We start from the raw sequence: 18272 nt of genomic DNA on the forward strand, positions 1-18272 counted from the left end.
AAGACTTCCAGGTTGAAAATTTAAGAATATTTTTATCTTAATTTGTAAGTTATTGAGTATTTATGGTTAATGTGATTTAATATAAAAAATAATTTGGAGTAAAAGGAACAGGTTGAAAAATAATACAGTTATTGTTCAATTATTAATTTTTATTTTGATTTAATATTTATGTAATTATGATATATTTTTAATATTTGATAATGAAAAAATTGTAAAATCATCAAATCATTAATAATATTATGTTTATCTTATTTTGATTTTTAAAATTTTATAAAAAAATAATTAATGTGCAGAATAATAAATAAATGGATATAGTAGTTGATACGAGGACGCACATTACTTGGAAAGGATGAAATAAACGTAATAGGTATAAAAATGCAAATGAAAATGAATATGTGGATAGTAAAGCTTTACAGGTCTTCTTTGTCCTTATTATATTAAAATATATTTATTTAATATCTTTTATTTAAATTAATTTTTAGAAAAAATTTCAATATTTAAAAAATATAAATATAGCTAATTATTCTTTAAATTTAAAAATTTAAAATCAAGGTATTATTAATATTTCATAGTATATAAAATACATCCATAAATCTCACATTTCTAGATAATATCAAAAGTATCCCCATCATTCTCAACCCGAGATAGATGATCTCCTCTATCAATTTGAACTCCATTATTTGTTTCTAAAATTCCTAAAATGTGAGTCATTTGTTTTGAGACCGAATCCGTTATATGCACTTTTTTCAATCCATTCAAAGAACAGAGTTGAGTTGGGAGATTATCTAATGGTTGACATCTGTGGATAAGCACATGTTGAAGCTTTTGCATTGCACCATTGCCTAATTCCCACTTTCGAAGTCGTATAAATCTCATTTGCAACACTTCGAGTTGTGGAAAGCTGCCATCAGCACAGTTGAGGTCAACAGAATCCTCAATCTGACCCATAGATCCCCAAAGACTCAAAATTTTGAGTTTGAAGTGATTTCCCAAACCATTAATCCCCTCATCAGTAATGCACCTAATCCCAGTTAACATTAACTCTGTAATGTTTGGAGGAAATATGAGCTCAGAGGTTAGAAGTTTTGAAACATTATTAATCATTAAGAAAGTTAGACAATTGAATTGTCCCAGGCTTTGAATCTGTTCTTTCCCCGTCCGATCAGACCAAACTCCGAAAAAAATCACTAATTTATTCAAATGCTTTAATTGTTGTAGGTGTTGCAATACATTAGGTAATTCACCTTCATATCCATTTTCTTCCACGCGCAAGCCCATCCTCTTAATATTGGGGAATGTTCCTTTCTTTATTAGAGATGTCGATTGCTTATTGAGTAAAATGGTAGATATGGTTTGAAGATTCCACATCTTCTCGTCTGATTTTGAACAACTTCCTCGCAACTTGATAGGCTCTGATGCATTCAAATGTCTTAAATGTTTGAGTTTCCACATTTCAACCGGAAAAGAAATTGGACTCTCAATTGCAGTCAGATAAACCGAAATACTTAGCTTTATGGTTTGTAGATTCCAAAGGTTAAGTATTGAATCAGGAACAAATACAGCAAGCATCGAGTCTATTCTCAAGTACCTTATGTGGATGAAGTTCCCTAAATTGGAAGGGATCTTTTGACACCTGTTAAGTCCAAACTCTAACACTCGAACCAATTTGAAGTCGTCCAAAAGCCATTTCCACTCTCTCCCACGAACTTCATAACTTGGCGCGAAGAAAAACAAAGAACGAATACATGAATGGTCATTGTCGCTTGAAGAAATGTAGTGAGCCATATCACTGTGAATGGACAGTCTGCGAGGTTTTGTAGGGATTAAAATGTTATTGTCTGTGCAAACTTCAAACACTTTGTCCTCTTTGCTCTCTGATATGCAAAGATCTCGAAGAAGATCATGAACCTGACACCTCTTCAAACCTCCATTAAACTTCACTTTTGCTACCTGGACCAAACTACGATCGATGAGCTCGTACAAGTAGTCTTCCGCAACATCATCTGGGTCTCTATCTCCTGTATCTTGAATAAAACCTTCCGCAACCCATTTTTGCAATAATGGCGTAACAGGTATTTCAAAATCTTCAGGAAATAACCCAAGATAAAGAAAACATGGTTTTAGTCTCCTTGGTAAGTTGTCATAGCTGAGCTTGAGAACTATATCCTTTACTTGTGTCTCATCTCGAGTCAGATACCAATTAACATGACCTACTACTTTAGACCATTCTCTATCTGACTTTTCCTTGTTGGCTAACAATCCTCCTAAGACAATGATGGAGAGCGGCAAACCACGACAACTTTGAACCATCTGTTTTCCCAGGGTCTCCAAACCAGAAGGGCAGTTTTCACCCCTAAACACTTTCCTGCAAAACAACTCCCAACTTTCTTCTTCACTCAGGAATTGAAGATAATGAGGAACATCATCACCAGCATGCAAGGCCACCTCTTTCAAACGACTAGTGATCAATATTCTACTGCCTCTGTTGTTGTCCGGAAAAGCATCTTGCACCTCATCCCAATCCCCCCAACTCCACAAGTCATCTGCCACCACAAGATACCTTTTCCTCTCCAAGCAGTTCTTCACCTGTTTCTTCAGCTCCTCCTCACTCAGGTTGTAAACGTCTTCAGCGTTTTTCTTAGCTTTCTTATTGCCCCTACGTTGTTGTTCAAAATTTGGCATCAAATGCTTAAGAAGACCAAGCAAAAGCTCCTTAACTCTGCACTCGTGTGAGACATAAACCCACACGCGACAATCGAAGTGGTTCATCACCTGGCTACTATTATAGACCTTTCGGGCAAGGGTAGTCTTCCCCAATCCCCCCATGCCAACAATAGAGATAACTTTACGATTTGAACCACCTCCCAGGAGTCGCTTAGCGACATCTTTGGAGTCATGGACAAAGCCAACCACATGTTCTTCCTCCACATCTCTTCTAAGCTTGTGCAGCGATTGCAACCTTTCCTTCTCCTCCTCTTCTGCTGCAGATTGATTAGTAGTTTCTTTGAAAGCATCATATTTGTCCTTGTTGTCGTGTATCTCGTTGAGAATGGTTTTGAGCTTGTCTATTTTGTCGGCCACGTGGCGGCGCAACCTTACTTGGCCAAAGCCACGGAGCATCCTCCCCAGAATGGTTCTCCTCCTGTAAATGGAAACTTTGGCTACGAATGTGTCGATGACATCCTCAGCTAAGTGGGCCACATCTTTGATTTGCTTCAATACAGTATATTCCATTCCCTGCTTTCTCTTTGTGATATTGAGGAGTTCTTTGATCATTTGAAGTTCGTATTGGAGGGATTGGACCCTGTCCTCCACGCCACACAGCAAGTCAGCTTCGCGTGCCGCAAGCTGGGCTAAGTGATCCAAAACAAAGGAAACTACACTGTCTGCCATTACAACGTGGAGGAGCGTGTAGATTTGGATATGTGGTTGGATAATGGGTTTGTGGTTGGTGATGGAAGAAGAGTAACAGGGATTTTACTAAGGCACCAGGAAAAGCAATACAGTGTAGCTTGCAATTACAAAGAAAAGAATATCTAAATGTATAGTATAAAAAGTGGCTCCAATAATAAAGAATATATAAAGAGTTGGGTTCAAGGGTTCTGGTTTTATCATGCTACCTTTGAACGAAACCTGCCGTGCATAATGTGATTTGGCATAGAATATTTATGCTTACTAAACTATCTCTTAACAAATTCTTTTTACTACATTTTAACAGAACATATATATTATTTTCTCTTTTTTTTTTTTCCTCGTGGGACAAGCAATACCATTTTCATCATCACACATTTGAGACAACAACCAATACCAATTCCTTCATCACACATTAGAGTTCAACCACTTTTTTTTCCTCCAGCCACAAACAATACCAATTCCTTCATCACACATTAGAGTTCAACCGCTTTCTTTTCTTCCTGCCAAAACAATACCAATTCCTATAATTATACATTAGAGTTCAGCCGATTTCTTTTCCTATGCGACAAACAATACCAATTCAATCATCACACATTAAAGTTCAGCCGCTTCTTTTCCTCATGCCACAAGCAATACCAATTTCCTCGTCACACATTAGCATTGAGTCCCTTTCTTTTCCTCCCGCAACAAGCAATACCAATCTTTTCATCTCATTTTTCTCTTATTTCCACTGCACTCAAAAAATACAACGCACCAAATCCACCATTCTACCTACATCCAACACCGATCCTTACTTCTTCGTTATTTTCATCCCTCGCCCGCGCGGAAGGAGGAACGAAGGGGCGGCGGCGCTTCCAGCATGGACGACGTCGCCTGCAATGCTCTTGGCGGCCATGGGGAGGTGCGACGGCGATGGTGATGTGGTGGACAAGAGCTGCCGCGAATAAAGGTGAAAAAGAGACCGTGGGCTCTCTTTGATTATAGAAAAAGGTTTCTGATATGAAGAAAAAAAAAGGAACTTTCGACTTACACCACGAAACTTTTGCGTGACACTCTGATTTTCTACTGTACACCTCGGACTTTGTGTTTTTATTTTATTTTTGCACTTCCGTAGTTGTCCGCCGCACATTCTTTAGGCCGTGATTTGGGAAGATGATTTGAATGGATATGAGTGAATTTGAGAGTAATTTTTTTGTTGTTTTTTTGAGTGGATTTGTGGATAATTGAGAGTGAATTTGGAAGTAAAGTTTGTAAGAATTAGTATAAGATTTGATTGATGTGATAGATTTTAAAAATTAGTTTAATTGGTAGAAATTAAAGATTATCAAAATGCCCCTAGTTATAAAAGTAATATAAAATGTTATTTATAAATGTTATATTTAATTGTAAAAATATTTATAAAGAAAAAAAAATTATGAATAATTTATAAAATTAATGCTTAAAAATTATAAAAATTAAATAATCAACTTATTTTTAATAAATTAGAAAATATAATATACCTAATTTTAATTTTATTAAGACGTACATATTTTTAAATTATAATATTAAAATAATTATAAAAAAACTAAAAATTTATAGCCCGTAATCGGTTACGCGTTTACGTAACCGATTACGGGGAGGTCAGCGGAGGATTTGAATTTACGAAGAGCTTAGTTAATTTTTTTTGGTTGTGCTGATCGCTTTTGGGGTATTTCAGGTGATTTATTTGTTGATGGGAAGGTGATTCCTAGGCCACAATATAGATATTCGGAGAGGCAACCCCATGCAGAGGCATGTCTCATCCGTGATTATTAATACCATAAATTACTAATTGAAACTTCTATAAATTTGTTCCATACAACATTGCCAATGGGAGACCCAGATTGATGATCGGCAAAGACCAATACTAGAGGACAAGAGACTACCTGAATGGTAATCTTCAATTCTTTATTCTTTATCCTACTTCTACAATATGACGTTTTCAGAGTTATGTGCAGGTATCCAACTTGCGTAACCGGTTACGAAAGTGTAACCGGTTACGCGTGTGTTACCAAAATTTTGTAACCGTCACTTCTGTGTTATACTCTGCTGTAACCGGTTATACTTTGTTGTAATCGGTTATCACTTCCCGCTGTTTTCACGTTTCGTTTCGTATAGGGCATATGAGTCTTTGTGTATTAAATCACAGCAAATCTTCGCAAATTGGCGAGATAAGTTCAACTATGCTATCTCGCAAATCAGCGCTATTCCATCGTTCCAAATCGTCGCAAATCATCGCAAGAGAACAACGTTCGTTTTCGAAATCCATCCTCGCCAATCACCATAAACAGTTATTTCCTTTCAAACGAACACAGCCTTAGGTACTTTGTAGTTGATTTTGGACTTTTTATTCTGTTTATTAAGTATTTGTAGTTGTTTTTGGGCTTATTTATTTTGTTTATTGCACATGTCTCGTTCTCATTGCTCATCATGCTGCTTGTTGTATAATTGTTAATTTTGTTTTCTATTTTGCATATTTATTTTATTTCATTTTAAACATTTATCTTAAATTTATTATTTTTTAACATAAAAAATTATAAGATTAAAAATAATATATTTGTGATCAGTAAGGATAAGAGTACTTTTGAGATTTTATTGTTATAGTATATAATATTTTTTTAAATAATAGCTAAAAAGGTATTAGTTAATTATTTGATCTAGTCGTAATGGACTTTTTTTTATTTATGTAAAAATTAGTGTTGAGAAAACATGTTAGAATCTCTTAGTGAATTTCATCTGTCATGATTTTGAGTTATATTGGGTTGAAAAATAAAATAAAATTTTGATATGAATCAATTTTAAACTCAATTTACTCGAGTTAAATCCGTGGTGAGCCGGTTTGACTCACAAACCCACGTAATTTTTCTAATAAGTATTTGTAGTTAGATTAGTCATTTTATAAAATATTGAAATAGATACTCGAATGAAATTATTTTTGTATGAAATAATTAGACAACATGAAAAATAAAAAAAATCTATATTCAATAACTCAATTTTTATGCAAAAATAAATTTGAATTGCTATGAAGTTACTAAAACTTTTGTTAAAAATATTTTGTGATATCTTTGTGTGAATGAAATATTATGTTTGATTGATCATAAGTAAAATTTAAGACCCCTCCTCTCTTTATTTATATTTGAATTAAAAGATTTTTGTTATTTTTTTAATTTAAGAAAAAAAAACTTGTAATTAAGTGAGTCAGTAAATTAATCCTTTAAGTTTATTTGTCAAGTTAGTCGGGTTGGATTAACTCACTAAGTAGTCAACTCATGGTAGATCGAGCCGGATTGAACTAAGTGACCCATTCTGATAACAATAGTCAAAATACTAAAAAATACAATATCTTCTAAAACAAAATCATCAACATTTTCAAAAAATAATCTTTTAGAATTTTTCATTTTGGACGAGAAGATATAAGAGTAAGGTCAATTTTTGTGGAGTTCAATTTTTTTTCTTTTGAGTGTCATTTGGAAGGAAAGTCAAATATTCTTAAACCATATTAACTAATTACATTTAATTAAAGGCATTACCCATGCTAATACATTTGCTATGCATAACTGATTCTTAAACCTAACATCGAATTTTCGTAAATAATGTCTTATTTTATGATTTTTTACAAAATAAACTATGACGATGATTCCAACCACGTCATGATCTTGACTGTGACACTAATAATACTACAACTAACATTACTAATAATAATAAGGTTTAAACATTATTTTGGTCTTTATTTTTGTCAATTTTGTTTTAAAACTTTTTTTGTCCCACTTTTAGTAATATATGTTTAATTTGATTTTTTTTCATGATGTCGTCTAAATTATTAAAGACAAAAATATACATGTTGACACTATTTGATTAAACAGCTTGATTTTTTCTTACGTGACTCATCTAACACAATGTGAGTTGGAATTTGACCATTGAAAAGTTGTCTTATGATATATATCCATTATACAAATCTAATTAACGTGATTGTGCTACATCATCGTCTTTAACTTTCAAACAAATCAGAAACCTAACATATGCTTATACTAATATTACTAATAATAATACTATTAATACTAATACTATTACTAATAGCAATAATGCTAATGTTAATTTTATTGCCAATAACACTAGTAATGATAATAATAATAAAAATAACTATGATGATAATAATATTATTACTGATAATAATAATAATAATATCAATAATAATAATTGAAATAATGTAATAATAATGATAAATATAATAATAAGAATAAGAATAATATAATAATTATAATTGTAATAATAATACGAATAAGAATAATGATATTAATTGTAATAATAATAATTAATAAAATTATTATAAAAATACTAATAATATTATTAATAATAGTAATAACAGTAATGTGAGGGACATTTTTGTGAATAAGGAAAGGTAGTACAAGTATTTTGTGAGTGAGATTTTTGAATATATAGAAAATAAGTAGGGATATTTTGGCAAATTGAGTCGTGGTTGAGTGCAAAATGATTAAATAACCAAAGAATGTATAGGTGTCAAATTTTTAAGCAGGGATGAATTGAGAATTTCAATTATACTTAACTTTCTTTTTATATATATATATATATATATACATACATATATATATATATATATATATATATATACATATATATATATATATACATATATATATATATTGGACACACATACGTTACATGTTTTTCCACTGGTCATGATAATTTTGTTATAAAATAAATTTTAAATTATAATAAAAAGCTTCATCAAAATAAACTATTATATTAAACAATATGAATATGATAAAAACTACTCTATCACGAAAAACATAGAATTGAATAATTAAACTTACACAGTTATTTCCAACAATATACTATAAAAAATACATTAAAACCAATCCAATAAACTATAGTACAAGTCTATATGATAGGTAAAAATATTATAAGATAAGAAACTATTGGACTATAATTTTTTTTCATATTGGATGCTATTACAACCATAGATAAAAAAAAACAGGGCAAGACTTCCAGGTCGAAAATTTAAGAAGATTTTTATCTTAATTTGTAAGTTATCGAGTATTTATGGTTAATGTGATTTAATATCGAAAATAATTTGGAGTAAAAGGAACAGCTGTCCTTTGAAGAGGGTAAACACGTGTTTATTTAATGTTTAACAAGAATTCGTGTTGGCTTGAAACTAAATATCTTAAAATAGCGGGAGAAAGAGGAATATTTTGAATTTATGAAAAATCGTTTTAATATAATTATATATGTAATTTGTTTTTTCTTAAAAAACTAAGAAAGAAGACGATAATTATTGATAATTATTAATGATGATAGCTGTTAATCCGAAATTACGGTTGGAATTGAAAATTTGAAAAGGGTAACGATTGGAGAAAGGAAAAGGTGAGTTGGCGGGAGAAAGGAGAAGGAGTGGCGTGGTAAGTGTGAGGTGTGGGAAGCGGAAAGGGAAGACTATAAATACAAAGGGGAAGCAAAGCTAGGCATGATTGGAAAAGAAGAGCATCTCACAAGACGCACAAAACACACGCACACGGAAAGAGAGAAAGAATGAAAGAGAGAGAGAGAGGATCGAGCCTTCCATTCCGGGGTGCCCTCGGATCGGAATAACAGTTCAATTCTCCTTCTCATTCTCATTTCTTTTCCCTCTTTCTTCTTCTTCCTCCCTCTCTCTCCCTCCGTCCCTCGCATCGTTCATTCTCCGATTCTATCTTCTTCTTCTTTCTCTCCATTTCCAATTTCATGTGCTTTCTCTTCGTTTTATTATTGTCTGCTAATTTCTTTGGAATTGAAAGAAGAAGAAGAAGAAGATGAGCGTGATCTCACGAAACATATGGCCGGTTTGCGGAAGCCTCTGCTGCTTTTGCCCCGCGCTGCGCGAACGATCCAGACATCCTATCAAGCGTTACAAGAAGTTGCTCGCTGATATTTTCCCTCGCTCACCGGTACCTAATACACACATTCGATTCGTTTCTGTTTCGTTGTGATACTCATTGATTGATTGTGATATTAATTGATTGATGAAATCGACGATGCTTTTCGTTTTATTGGTGAATGAAGGATGAGGAACCGAACGAGCGTATGATCGGCAAGTTATGTGAATATGCCGCTAGGAATCCTCTCCGAGTCCCTAAGGCATGTGTTTAATTTTATCTATTTTTCCTTTTAATTATAATTTGTCTCTGTGTGTGTGTTTATATAGATATTTTATATGCTTGTAAATATAATAACTGCATGTCTTCGTTTGTTTCAGATAACGAGCTATCTGGAGCAAAGGTGTTATAGGGAGTTGAGAACAGAAAACTACCAATCCGTTAAAGTTGTTATATGTATTTATAGGAAGTTGTTAATTTCTTGCAAAGACCAAATGTGAGATTCTTTTTCCTCGTTTTCAATTCGTCATGCATGGCTATTGTTCATCACTGTCGGTAAATAGTTAAGGTGCTTTCAATTAAATGACGCTATGTTTTTTGCGTCTGCATATCGTGTCTTATATAGCCTCTGTGTAGAAAGTTTGCTTCTCGTCCTATATAGTGTGAAAATAGCTTTCTGAGCGAACAAGACAAGCTCATATTCCCCTTCTCACTTCAGGCCCTTGTTTGCGAGTAGTTTGCTTGGCATCATACAGATTCTTCTTGATCAACCGCGGCATGATGAAGTGCAGATTTTAGGTTGCCAGACTTTGTTTGACTTTGTGAACAATCAGGTGGGGTATTTTTGGTAGGTTCGCTATTTTTAAGTTTAGAATACACACAAAATTGAAGTATTTTAGTGCGGAAGATTCAAATGCTTGGAATGCTCTTATTTGTGCAGAAAGATGGTACTTATATGTTCAATTTAGATGGGTTCATTGCAAAACTCTGCAATCTAGCTCAAGAAGTTGGCGATGATGACAAAGTACAACATTTACGTGCCGCTGGCCTTCAAGTCCTTTCTTCAATGGTAATTAGAATGTTACTCGGACATATGCTGCATACTGTTTTGTGCTCTTTTCATTGCTGATTCATTTTTCAACACGCCAAACATGATAAAGTTATCAAGGTAATGCAGCGCTGAAGTGAAATTGATACAACTGTTTTCATGTTTTACAGGTTTGGTTCATGGGAGAATTTACTCATATCTCAGTGGAATTTGACAATGTAAGTTAGTAATGTGTTTACTTGACAGTGTAAGGAATTTGCCCTGACATTTTTTATCAATTTAATCATGCTAGCTTTGATTGTTTAACATATAAAACATTGACTTTGTGGGTGAAAAACACCTCTATTGACCAAAATAATTTGTCATTTGAATTTGGCTTTCTCGTAGATCATAATTTGTTCTTTGATTATAGACTTTAATTTGTACCCCCTCGAATAATAGTTCCATTGGGTTATTTGTCTTAGATTTCGGTATACATCTTGCATCTGACAGATTTATGCGTCTCTTGTTACCTCAGGTTGTTTCAGTTGTTTTAGAAAATTATGGGGATGTCAAACAAGATTCTCAAAACGAGAACTCAATGAGGCTTTATTCTTGGAGAGCGATAGTGAATGACAAAGGAGAACTTAACGTGCCTGTGTAACTGCACCCCTTATCATAATTACATATGTTTTGAGTTGCTCATCAGTTGTAATCACTATTGACTACTTTTTCTCCATCTCCATAGGGACGATGCCAAAAACCCTGGATTTTGGTCAAGGATTTGCGTACAAAATATGGCAAAGTTAGCTAAGGAGGGTACAACAGTTCGACGTGTTCTAGAGTCCTTGTTCCGCTATTTTGATAGTGCCAATCTGTGGTCTCCAGAACATGGGCTTGCTCTTTCTGTTCTGCTTAACATGCAGTCTATAATTGAAAATTCTGGTATTTGTTTTCTTGAGTGCTTTAACATTAGCTTTTTATCTCAATTTCTTTTCCCTATCTTCACAATTTATAATTCGTTTTATTGTAATTTACAGGACAGAATACACATTTGTTACTGTCCATTTTAGTCAAGCACCTCGATCACAAGAATGTCTTAAAAAATCCTAATATGCAACTTGACATAGTTGGGGTTATTACGCATCTCGCTAAAGAAACAAGGGTTCAACAATCTGTGGCTATAATTGGTGCATTGAGTGATATGATGAGACACCTGCGGAAGAGCATACATTGCTCTCTAGATGATTCAAACTTGGGGTCCGAAATAATACAATGGAACCAAAAATACCGAACCGAAGTAGATGAATGCCTTGTACAATTAACAATTAAGGTGAAAACAAACTCCCCACTACTAATTTTAGTTGACAGTGTAAGAAATAAACATATAGATCTGTATGCACATTTGGATGTGAATCGTGGACTTTTAATTTTGAATGATCTAATGTTCTTTTGCGCTTACTGGCTATGATGTTATGCAGATTGCAGATGCAGGTCCTGTTCTTGATACCATGGCCGTGTTGTTGGAAAACATGTCTAATATTACTGTTATGGCCAGAACCTTGATTGCTGCAGTCTATAGAACTGCTCAAATAGTTGCTTCAATACCAAATATATCATATCAGAACAAGGCAAGATTAGTTAAATTGCTTTCTTTACCATGATTGTAATATTTCCTTGTTTCTTTCTGACTTTTCTTTATCCTTTTATGTTTGTCTGCAAATTTGGAACTCTACCCTATAGTCATTCCCTGAGGCATTATTTCATCAGTTACTTCTGGCAATGGTCCATGCAGACCATGAAACCAGGGTGGGTGCACACCGTGTATTTTCTGTTGTTCTCGTGCCATCTTCAGTTTGTCCTCAACCCTCTCAAGAGTTCGCTTCCGTAAAGTCTGCTGACATTCAAAGAATGCTCTCAAGAAATGTCTCTGTGTTTTCTTCTTCAGCTGCACTCTTTGAGAAATTGGAGAGGAAGCAAAATTCATTGCCAGAAGATAGTAATGCAGATGCAAAGGTTAATGATAACTCCATTTTAAACAGATTGAGGTCAACTTATAGCCGGACTGCTAGTACGAGAAAATCATCTTTGGCCAGTGCGGAATATATGGATAACAGGAACTCAAAGGTTAATAATAATTCTTCCGTGATGAATAGATTGAAGTCTACTTACAGCCGTGCTACTAGTGTGAGGAAGCCACAAGTAACCCCAACTGTGGAGGAAAATACTACAAATACCGGCACTAAACAACATGTATACACTTGCACTTTTTCATTTTTAAATTTCAGCAATAGTGAAAGAATTACACAGTGAAACACCACCAGATGCCAACATTATTCTTATGACTACTATGTCGCAGGTATTACCCATTAGATTGAGTAGTCATCAGATTACCCTTTTGCTATCATCAATCTGGGTCCAGTCTGTGTATTCCCAAAATACGCCTGAAAATTTTGAGGCGATTGCTCATACCTACAGCCTTCTGTTGCTAGTTGCTCGGAGTAAGGTAACATACTCGCTTTTATCATTTTAATATCTATAAATAGATTATAAACTAAATTTTGATATCAATTTACTTTGCTTAGTCAACGCTTTGTTTGGTGTTTTACATATCTTGCTCAAAGCAAATTCTGATGACCAAAGAAGCTGAAGCTAAAATGCCACATGTTTTTGACACATTCTACGCTTCCCAAGAATGATGAGAAAAATTAATGTAATTGGCATGAACTTCTTGACTTATTACCTTCTAATAAATACAATTTTAGAAGATTGAAAAAAGGCTAAGCGACTAACTAAAACATGATTATAATACATATTAAAATACAAAGAATTCTAGTTAAGTAATAAAATCTTTGTTTGTTACAATAAAGATTTACGTGTACTGCATTTTAAAAACATTCACCAGTAATCATGAGTACTGTACATCAAATGTTCTTTTATTAATTTTATGTGCTGCTCACTAATTACCTCAATATCCGTGGTGTATATTACTCCATTTCTTTCCAATGTGGTGTTTAATTGTTACCAACAGTGTGGGATAAGATAGCTGTGGTCCGAAGCAACATCCTTGATTTGGAAGTTAAATTTGATAGCATGTTAAGTTTACTGAGTGGTCGCTTTTAATTATTACCTTGTTATATGATTGATAACTGACCGCATCTCATGCAGAGAATTATTTGATGAAGTAATTTATTAGTCCAATAACTTCAATTAAATTTTCAAAGTTCAATTACATTGCTCTTAATTTTCTAATGAGTTCTGGTATTGGCCACGGAAGTATTTATACTCTTTACCGCTGTTCAGATGTTTTTATTTCACAATCAAGTCTATATCATTATGGGGTTTTATTTCTGTAATTGAAAAATGTTTGAAGTTAGGCACAAGTTATCTTCTAGGAGTAGCTTTTATTTATCCTCATATCTTGCAAGTTTTATCTCTCCTGCAGAATTCGTCTCATGAAGCTCTAACTCAAAGTTTTCAATTGGCTTTTTCCTTGAGGAACATTTCTCTCAATGAAAATGGTAGCGTCTTGATTCCCATATTATTTGATGTGTGTATGTTAGTAGTTTGCATATTTTTGTCTTACCTGAGAATGAGAACCTCAATATGATCGATGTATGCTATAGATGGATATCTTATAATTCATTTTTATAATTTTGTTATTATTTATTTCCAAACTTCACTTCTGAAAGGTTCGGTACTCAAGATTAGAGAGGCCATTCCTGCCTCTATTAAGCAGGAATGACATTTCCTTAAATTGTCATCTAGAGAAGACGTAACAATTCCTTTTCAATAGTTGATTATGCAAAAACAGGGATGACTTTTCCATCCTTGTGAGGTGGGAATGATCATTCCTTTCATGTATGAATGAATTAGTGCTTGTTTAATGATTCCATTCTAGATTGATTCCAAATACACGGAACATTCTCTAGTAATTATATATAGTCACATGCTAATTAAACTCATCTCTTGCTTTTCCTAATTGAATCAGTAGTAGAAACTCTCAATTTGTGTCTCACTAGTGTTTAAATATTACCATATAATTAAATCTTTAGGTTAAAGGTGATGTGATGCTGACTGGAATAATTCAAATTTCTCTTGTTTTAAACATGTAACCTGACTGGATAGTTTTATGGCTAGAAGGGTATGTGATGCTGATTAGTATTTTGCCTTTATTGGGTGGAAGCCATAAACATTTATTTGGACTCCTATGTAATATGTCCTATCTTGGAATTAAAGTGGCTGACCAGGAAAAAATTTAAAATAAGCATGACAGTCTTCTGTGATGTATAGAGTTACTGAGATTATTTCTTACATACTAAACCAAATCGAACTTGAGAGGTTATAGCATGTACATTTTTTTGTTGAATATGTTTTTATATTTGGTTTATTTTATTCATTTTTCTACATTGCTTTCGGACAAAAAGTGTTAAAGTTGTGTTGCTGAGGTGCCTAGTTTTGAAACACTATTTTTTTCCAGTAAAACTGCAACCATCACGACGCAGATCTCTCTTTACACTAGCAACAGCCATGATTGTCTTCTCATCCAAGGCCTACAACATCCTCTCTCTCATTTCTATTGCTAAAACGACATTGACTGATAAAACAGTATGTATATGCTGTTCCATACAAAGTTTTTCATTCAAGTTGTTATTTTTTCCTTACTTTCCCTACTTTCTGTTATTGCTTGCTAATGCATTGATTATTTACTCAATTGAACATGCTATCTATTTCCTTTTTTTAGTGATCAACTTGTTTTATCTCTTAGATTTTTTGTGCTTTTAGATGGATCCATTCCTGCGGCTGGTTAATGATGCCAAGTTACAAGCAGTTGCAGATACGGTTAGGCAGCCAAGTGTAGCTTATGGATCAAAAGAGGATGATGAGGATGCTTTGAAGTCACTTTCAGCCATAAAGTTAACAGAGAGCCAGTCTAAAGAATCATTTTCTACCATGATTGTGCAGAGTCTTGGAATATCGTATAATGTAATGACTAAATTTCATATGATTTTGCATCAGCTTATCATAACCTGTGAACTAAGTTTGAGTCCTTTTCTATGTAGGAAACATCCATCCTAAGAGAACGGCTGCTCGAAGATTTTTCACCTGACGATGCCTGTCCTCTGGGATGCCAGTTATCTGGCGACACAACAGGGAATGTGTACCAGTCTGGTGGACTAAAGGATGATAAACTTCCTGATATGGTAACTTGCTCTGTTCTTCTCTTTTTTTAAGTATTTTCATTTTATTTAAACCTTCGTTGCTTACTCTCATGAAATAATGCAGGTTGACATTTCATTATTTACTATTGACGATGACATTTCACATAGTGGTTTGGAGAGCCATGCTAATACTGATCCACAGGAGCAGTCCTCACAAAATCTAAGCTTGTTGAGTGTTGATGACATATTGGGCTCAGTAAGTTCTTGTCATTAACATATACACACTTATAAGGAAAAGATCACTTTTATTCAAAAAATCACTTTCTTTACTTTCCTCTGCTCATTCTAATGTAAATGGTAATTTCTGTTTTTATATTTAAATTTTAATTCTTAAAAATTGAAGTAATGAATTTTATCATAAAAGTTCAAGCAAAATAGTATTAAAGTTTCTTATAATGTCAACCAACTAGAATTAGTATTGTCATAACATTTAAGTTATTATTATAAAAAACTAATAAATTTATCGTAAATGACAATTATAAAAGGTTTTTACAATGTTGTCTTGTGTACAATTCATTCTAATTACAAAAAAATGATGTTATGTGAAGGTTTCGGAGACAACAAATCAAGTAGGAAGAATTTCTATTTCAACACCGTTTGACATGCCTTACAAAGAAATGGCTCTCCATTGTGAGGCACTCCTCGTGGGAAAGCAGCAGAAGATGTCTACATTCATGAATACCCATTCAATACAAGGATATTCATTTAAGATCCCTCCTTCTATTGAATACCGCCAGGAAAAGGACGGCATGTCCTCAAGCTTCAATATTCAACAGGCTTTACCTTCGGTACTTCTCTACTTCATAATTCAAATATCTGATAAACATTCAAGATACTTCAAGAAACTGCTTTCTGCTAAGCACTCACATTTATTTGATGCCATAGTGTTTAAAAAGTTGAATTTATCTTGTTCCCATGCCACTTTTGATGCAGAGTGGAAATCCATTTTTGGATACTAATATGGACTCTACTTCACACAACGCATTGCCTGACACTGCTCCAAGGCCTTGTGCAACAGCGTACCAGCATCAGGCTGCCTTCTTTCAACTGCCAGCATCACGTCCGTATGATAGTTTCTTGAAAGCGGCCGGTTGTTGATTCGTTGTAGAGAAGAATACGATGATGATGATGATTTGATAATACTATCCGCACACTAGCTGACAGAGTAGAAGATGCTCGGAAAAGTTGCACTGGCTGCTTTCTTCACCATGAATTCCCAACAATATTTATGGTTGGATCAGTGTTTTTTAGGGCAACAATTATCAATCAAACTGTTCATTGAGTTATATATCTTTTCCTGGATTTTCTTCCGGCAAGTAGGCGTATCTTTTATTGGCGTCCTTGCAAAATTTTCAGAGCTGTTTTCATGTGCATAGGTTACCGGTCTTACAAATCTGTACGTCTCTCGTTTCATTTTTTCGTTTTTCTTTTTTCTTTACTTCCTCCATTCATTGTTGGGGTTTGAGAATTTTGTAAAGGCCGAGAATCCTATATTCAAATCCAAAAAACCAAACCACTTGACTCAGTTTTTGTCCTGGAAAGAAGCATCGAGAGCATGTGATGGATATCCATCTTTTCTTGTTGGGAACTTCAATCATAAAAACCCACGCAAACTACTCATGTAAAACAAACCCAAACCATTTTCTTGTTTGTGGAGCTAGCTATCTTTAGAAATTGTCGCTGTTCCTCTACATTAAAAAAATAAAAATAAAATAAACCATGTTCTAAATCCACTTCTAAGAACTTGCGAAAACATCTATATATTTACATTTGTATGTTTGGGAGTGGGAGATGACCAAAATCTCACTTTTTAGTAACTGAAGTCATTTCATTAGTTTGAAATATAGTCTACTTTTTATTTTTATATGATTTAGAATGGTCTTAAGTAAACATCGACTGTATCTGATAATATCTTAGTGGTTTTCAAATGTTACTTATTATTTCTTTTAGAATTACATTTTTGTATTTTCACCAAATGGATGACTCCAAATTCAGAAACTTGAATTTCGACTCCAAATTCGATTTCGCATTTCTTTTCATTTTCACATTTAGAAAAAAAAAACAGAAATTAGGATAATTATATTTTGTAATTTCTAACCCCATTAGAGAATGTCGAAGAGTAGACATTTTATACCAAAAATGCGATGTTTAACAATTTTAACTTTTATGCATGCTAATTATATTATTTTTCCTAATGAAATAAACATCTATTATTTATCAAAATTTCAACGAGTTTTCTTTCTAATTAGTGGTTACAATGTTCTAAATTAAAATTAAAATACACATCTTGATTTATATTCACTTTTTCTTATAAACCTTCTCAACTTTTACATTCCATCTTTTTCATATTCAATTAAATGTTACTATAGCATTATTTTCCTTAATTATCTTAACAGCTATTTCTTGTGATTCGTCTTTATCTAGTCTCTTTAAATTAATTTTTAATATTTTTAAAATTATTTTAAATTAAAACATATATTGCAAATTAAATTATTATTATTATGAATCTAAATATGATTTATATCTTTAAATATAACAGTGTAATAGAACTCTCTTTAGTACAATCTTTTATTTATATATATATATTGGTGTTATAGTTAGGATCGAATAAGTGTAATCATATTTTATATGTTTTCTTTTGAGCTAATTGTTCTCTTTTTATTAGATATGTGTTCTCTTTTTATTAGATATGTGTTACTTCCATATTAGTATTAATAC

At 33.2% G+C, this 18272-nt stretch overlaps 2 protein-coding genes across 2 annotated transcripts; one reads left to right on the forward strand and one right to left on the reverse strand.

Moving 5' to 3' along the window:
* Positions 1-557: 557 nt before the first annotated feature.
* LOC108339496 (disease resistance protein RPP13-like) lies at positions 558-3608 on the reverse strand. The gene has a single exon (XM_017576623.2). It carries the CDS (start codon positions 3391-3393, stop codon positions 604-606), a length of 2790 nt encoding a protein of 929 aa, XP_017432112.1. The 5' UTR covers positions 3394-3608; the 3' UTR covers positions 558-603.
* Positions 3609-8864: 5256 nt separating this feature from the next.
* On the forward strand, positions 8865-17079 carry LOC108340643 (hypothetical protein). Its single transcript, XM_017578147.2, has 19 exons — positions 8865-9377; positions 9493-9567; positions 9686-9801; positions 10024-10138; positions 10246-10374; positions 10524-10571; positions 10871-10992; positions 11081-11277; positions 11373-11665; positions 11814-11963; positions 12076-12585; positions 12692-12838; positions 13778-13853; positions 14813-14940; positions 15118-15318; positions 15396-15536; positions 15619-15750; positions 16103-16342; positions 16488-17079. Exons 1-19 carry the CDS (start codon positions 9243-9245, stop codon positions 16650-16652), a joined length of 3120 nt encoding a protein of 1039 aa, XP_017433636.1. The 5' UTR covers positions 8865-9242; the 3' UTR covers positions 16653-17079.
* The last annotated feature ends 1193 nt before the right edge of the window (positions 17080-18272 follow it).

Source organism: Vigna angularis, chromosome 5, assembly GCF_016808095.1.
Source record: "Vigna angularis cultivar LongXiaoDou No.4 chromosome 5, ASM1680809v1, whole genome shotgun sequence".
Lineage (NCBI taxonomy): Eukaryota > Viridiplantae > Streptophyta > Magnoliopsida > Fabales > Fabaceae > Vigna > Vigna angularis.

What these genes read in the sequence shown, in the direction of transcription:
- LOC108339496 (XM_017576623.2), bottom strand. Translation starts at nt 3,393, where the DNA reads ATGGCAGACAGTGTAGTTTCCTTTGTTTTGGATCACTTAGCCCAGCTT.
- LOC108340643 (XM_017578147.2), top strand. Translation starts at nt 9,243, where the DNA reads ATGAGCGTGATCTCACGAAACATATGGCCGGTTTGCGGAAGCCTCTGC. An exon ending in ATGATAAACTTCCTGATATG is followed by an intron (nt 15,537 to 15,618) that starts GTAACTTGCTCT and finishes GAAATAATGCAG; the next exon opens with GTTGACATTTCATTATTTAC. An exon ending in TTCAACAGGCTTTACCTTCG is followed by an intron (nt 16,343 to 16,487) that starts GTACTTCTCTAC and finishes CTTTTGATGCAG; the next exon opens with AGTGGAAATCCATTTTTGGA.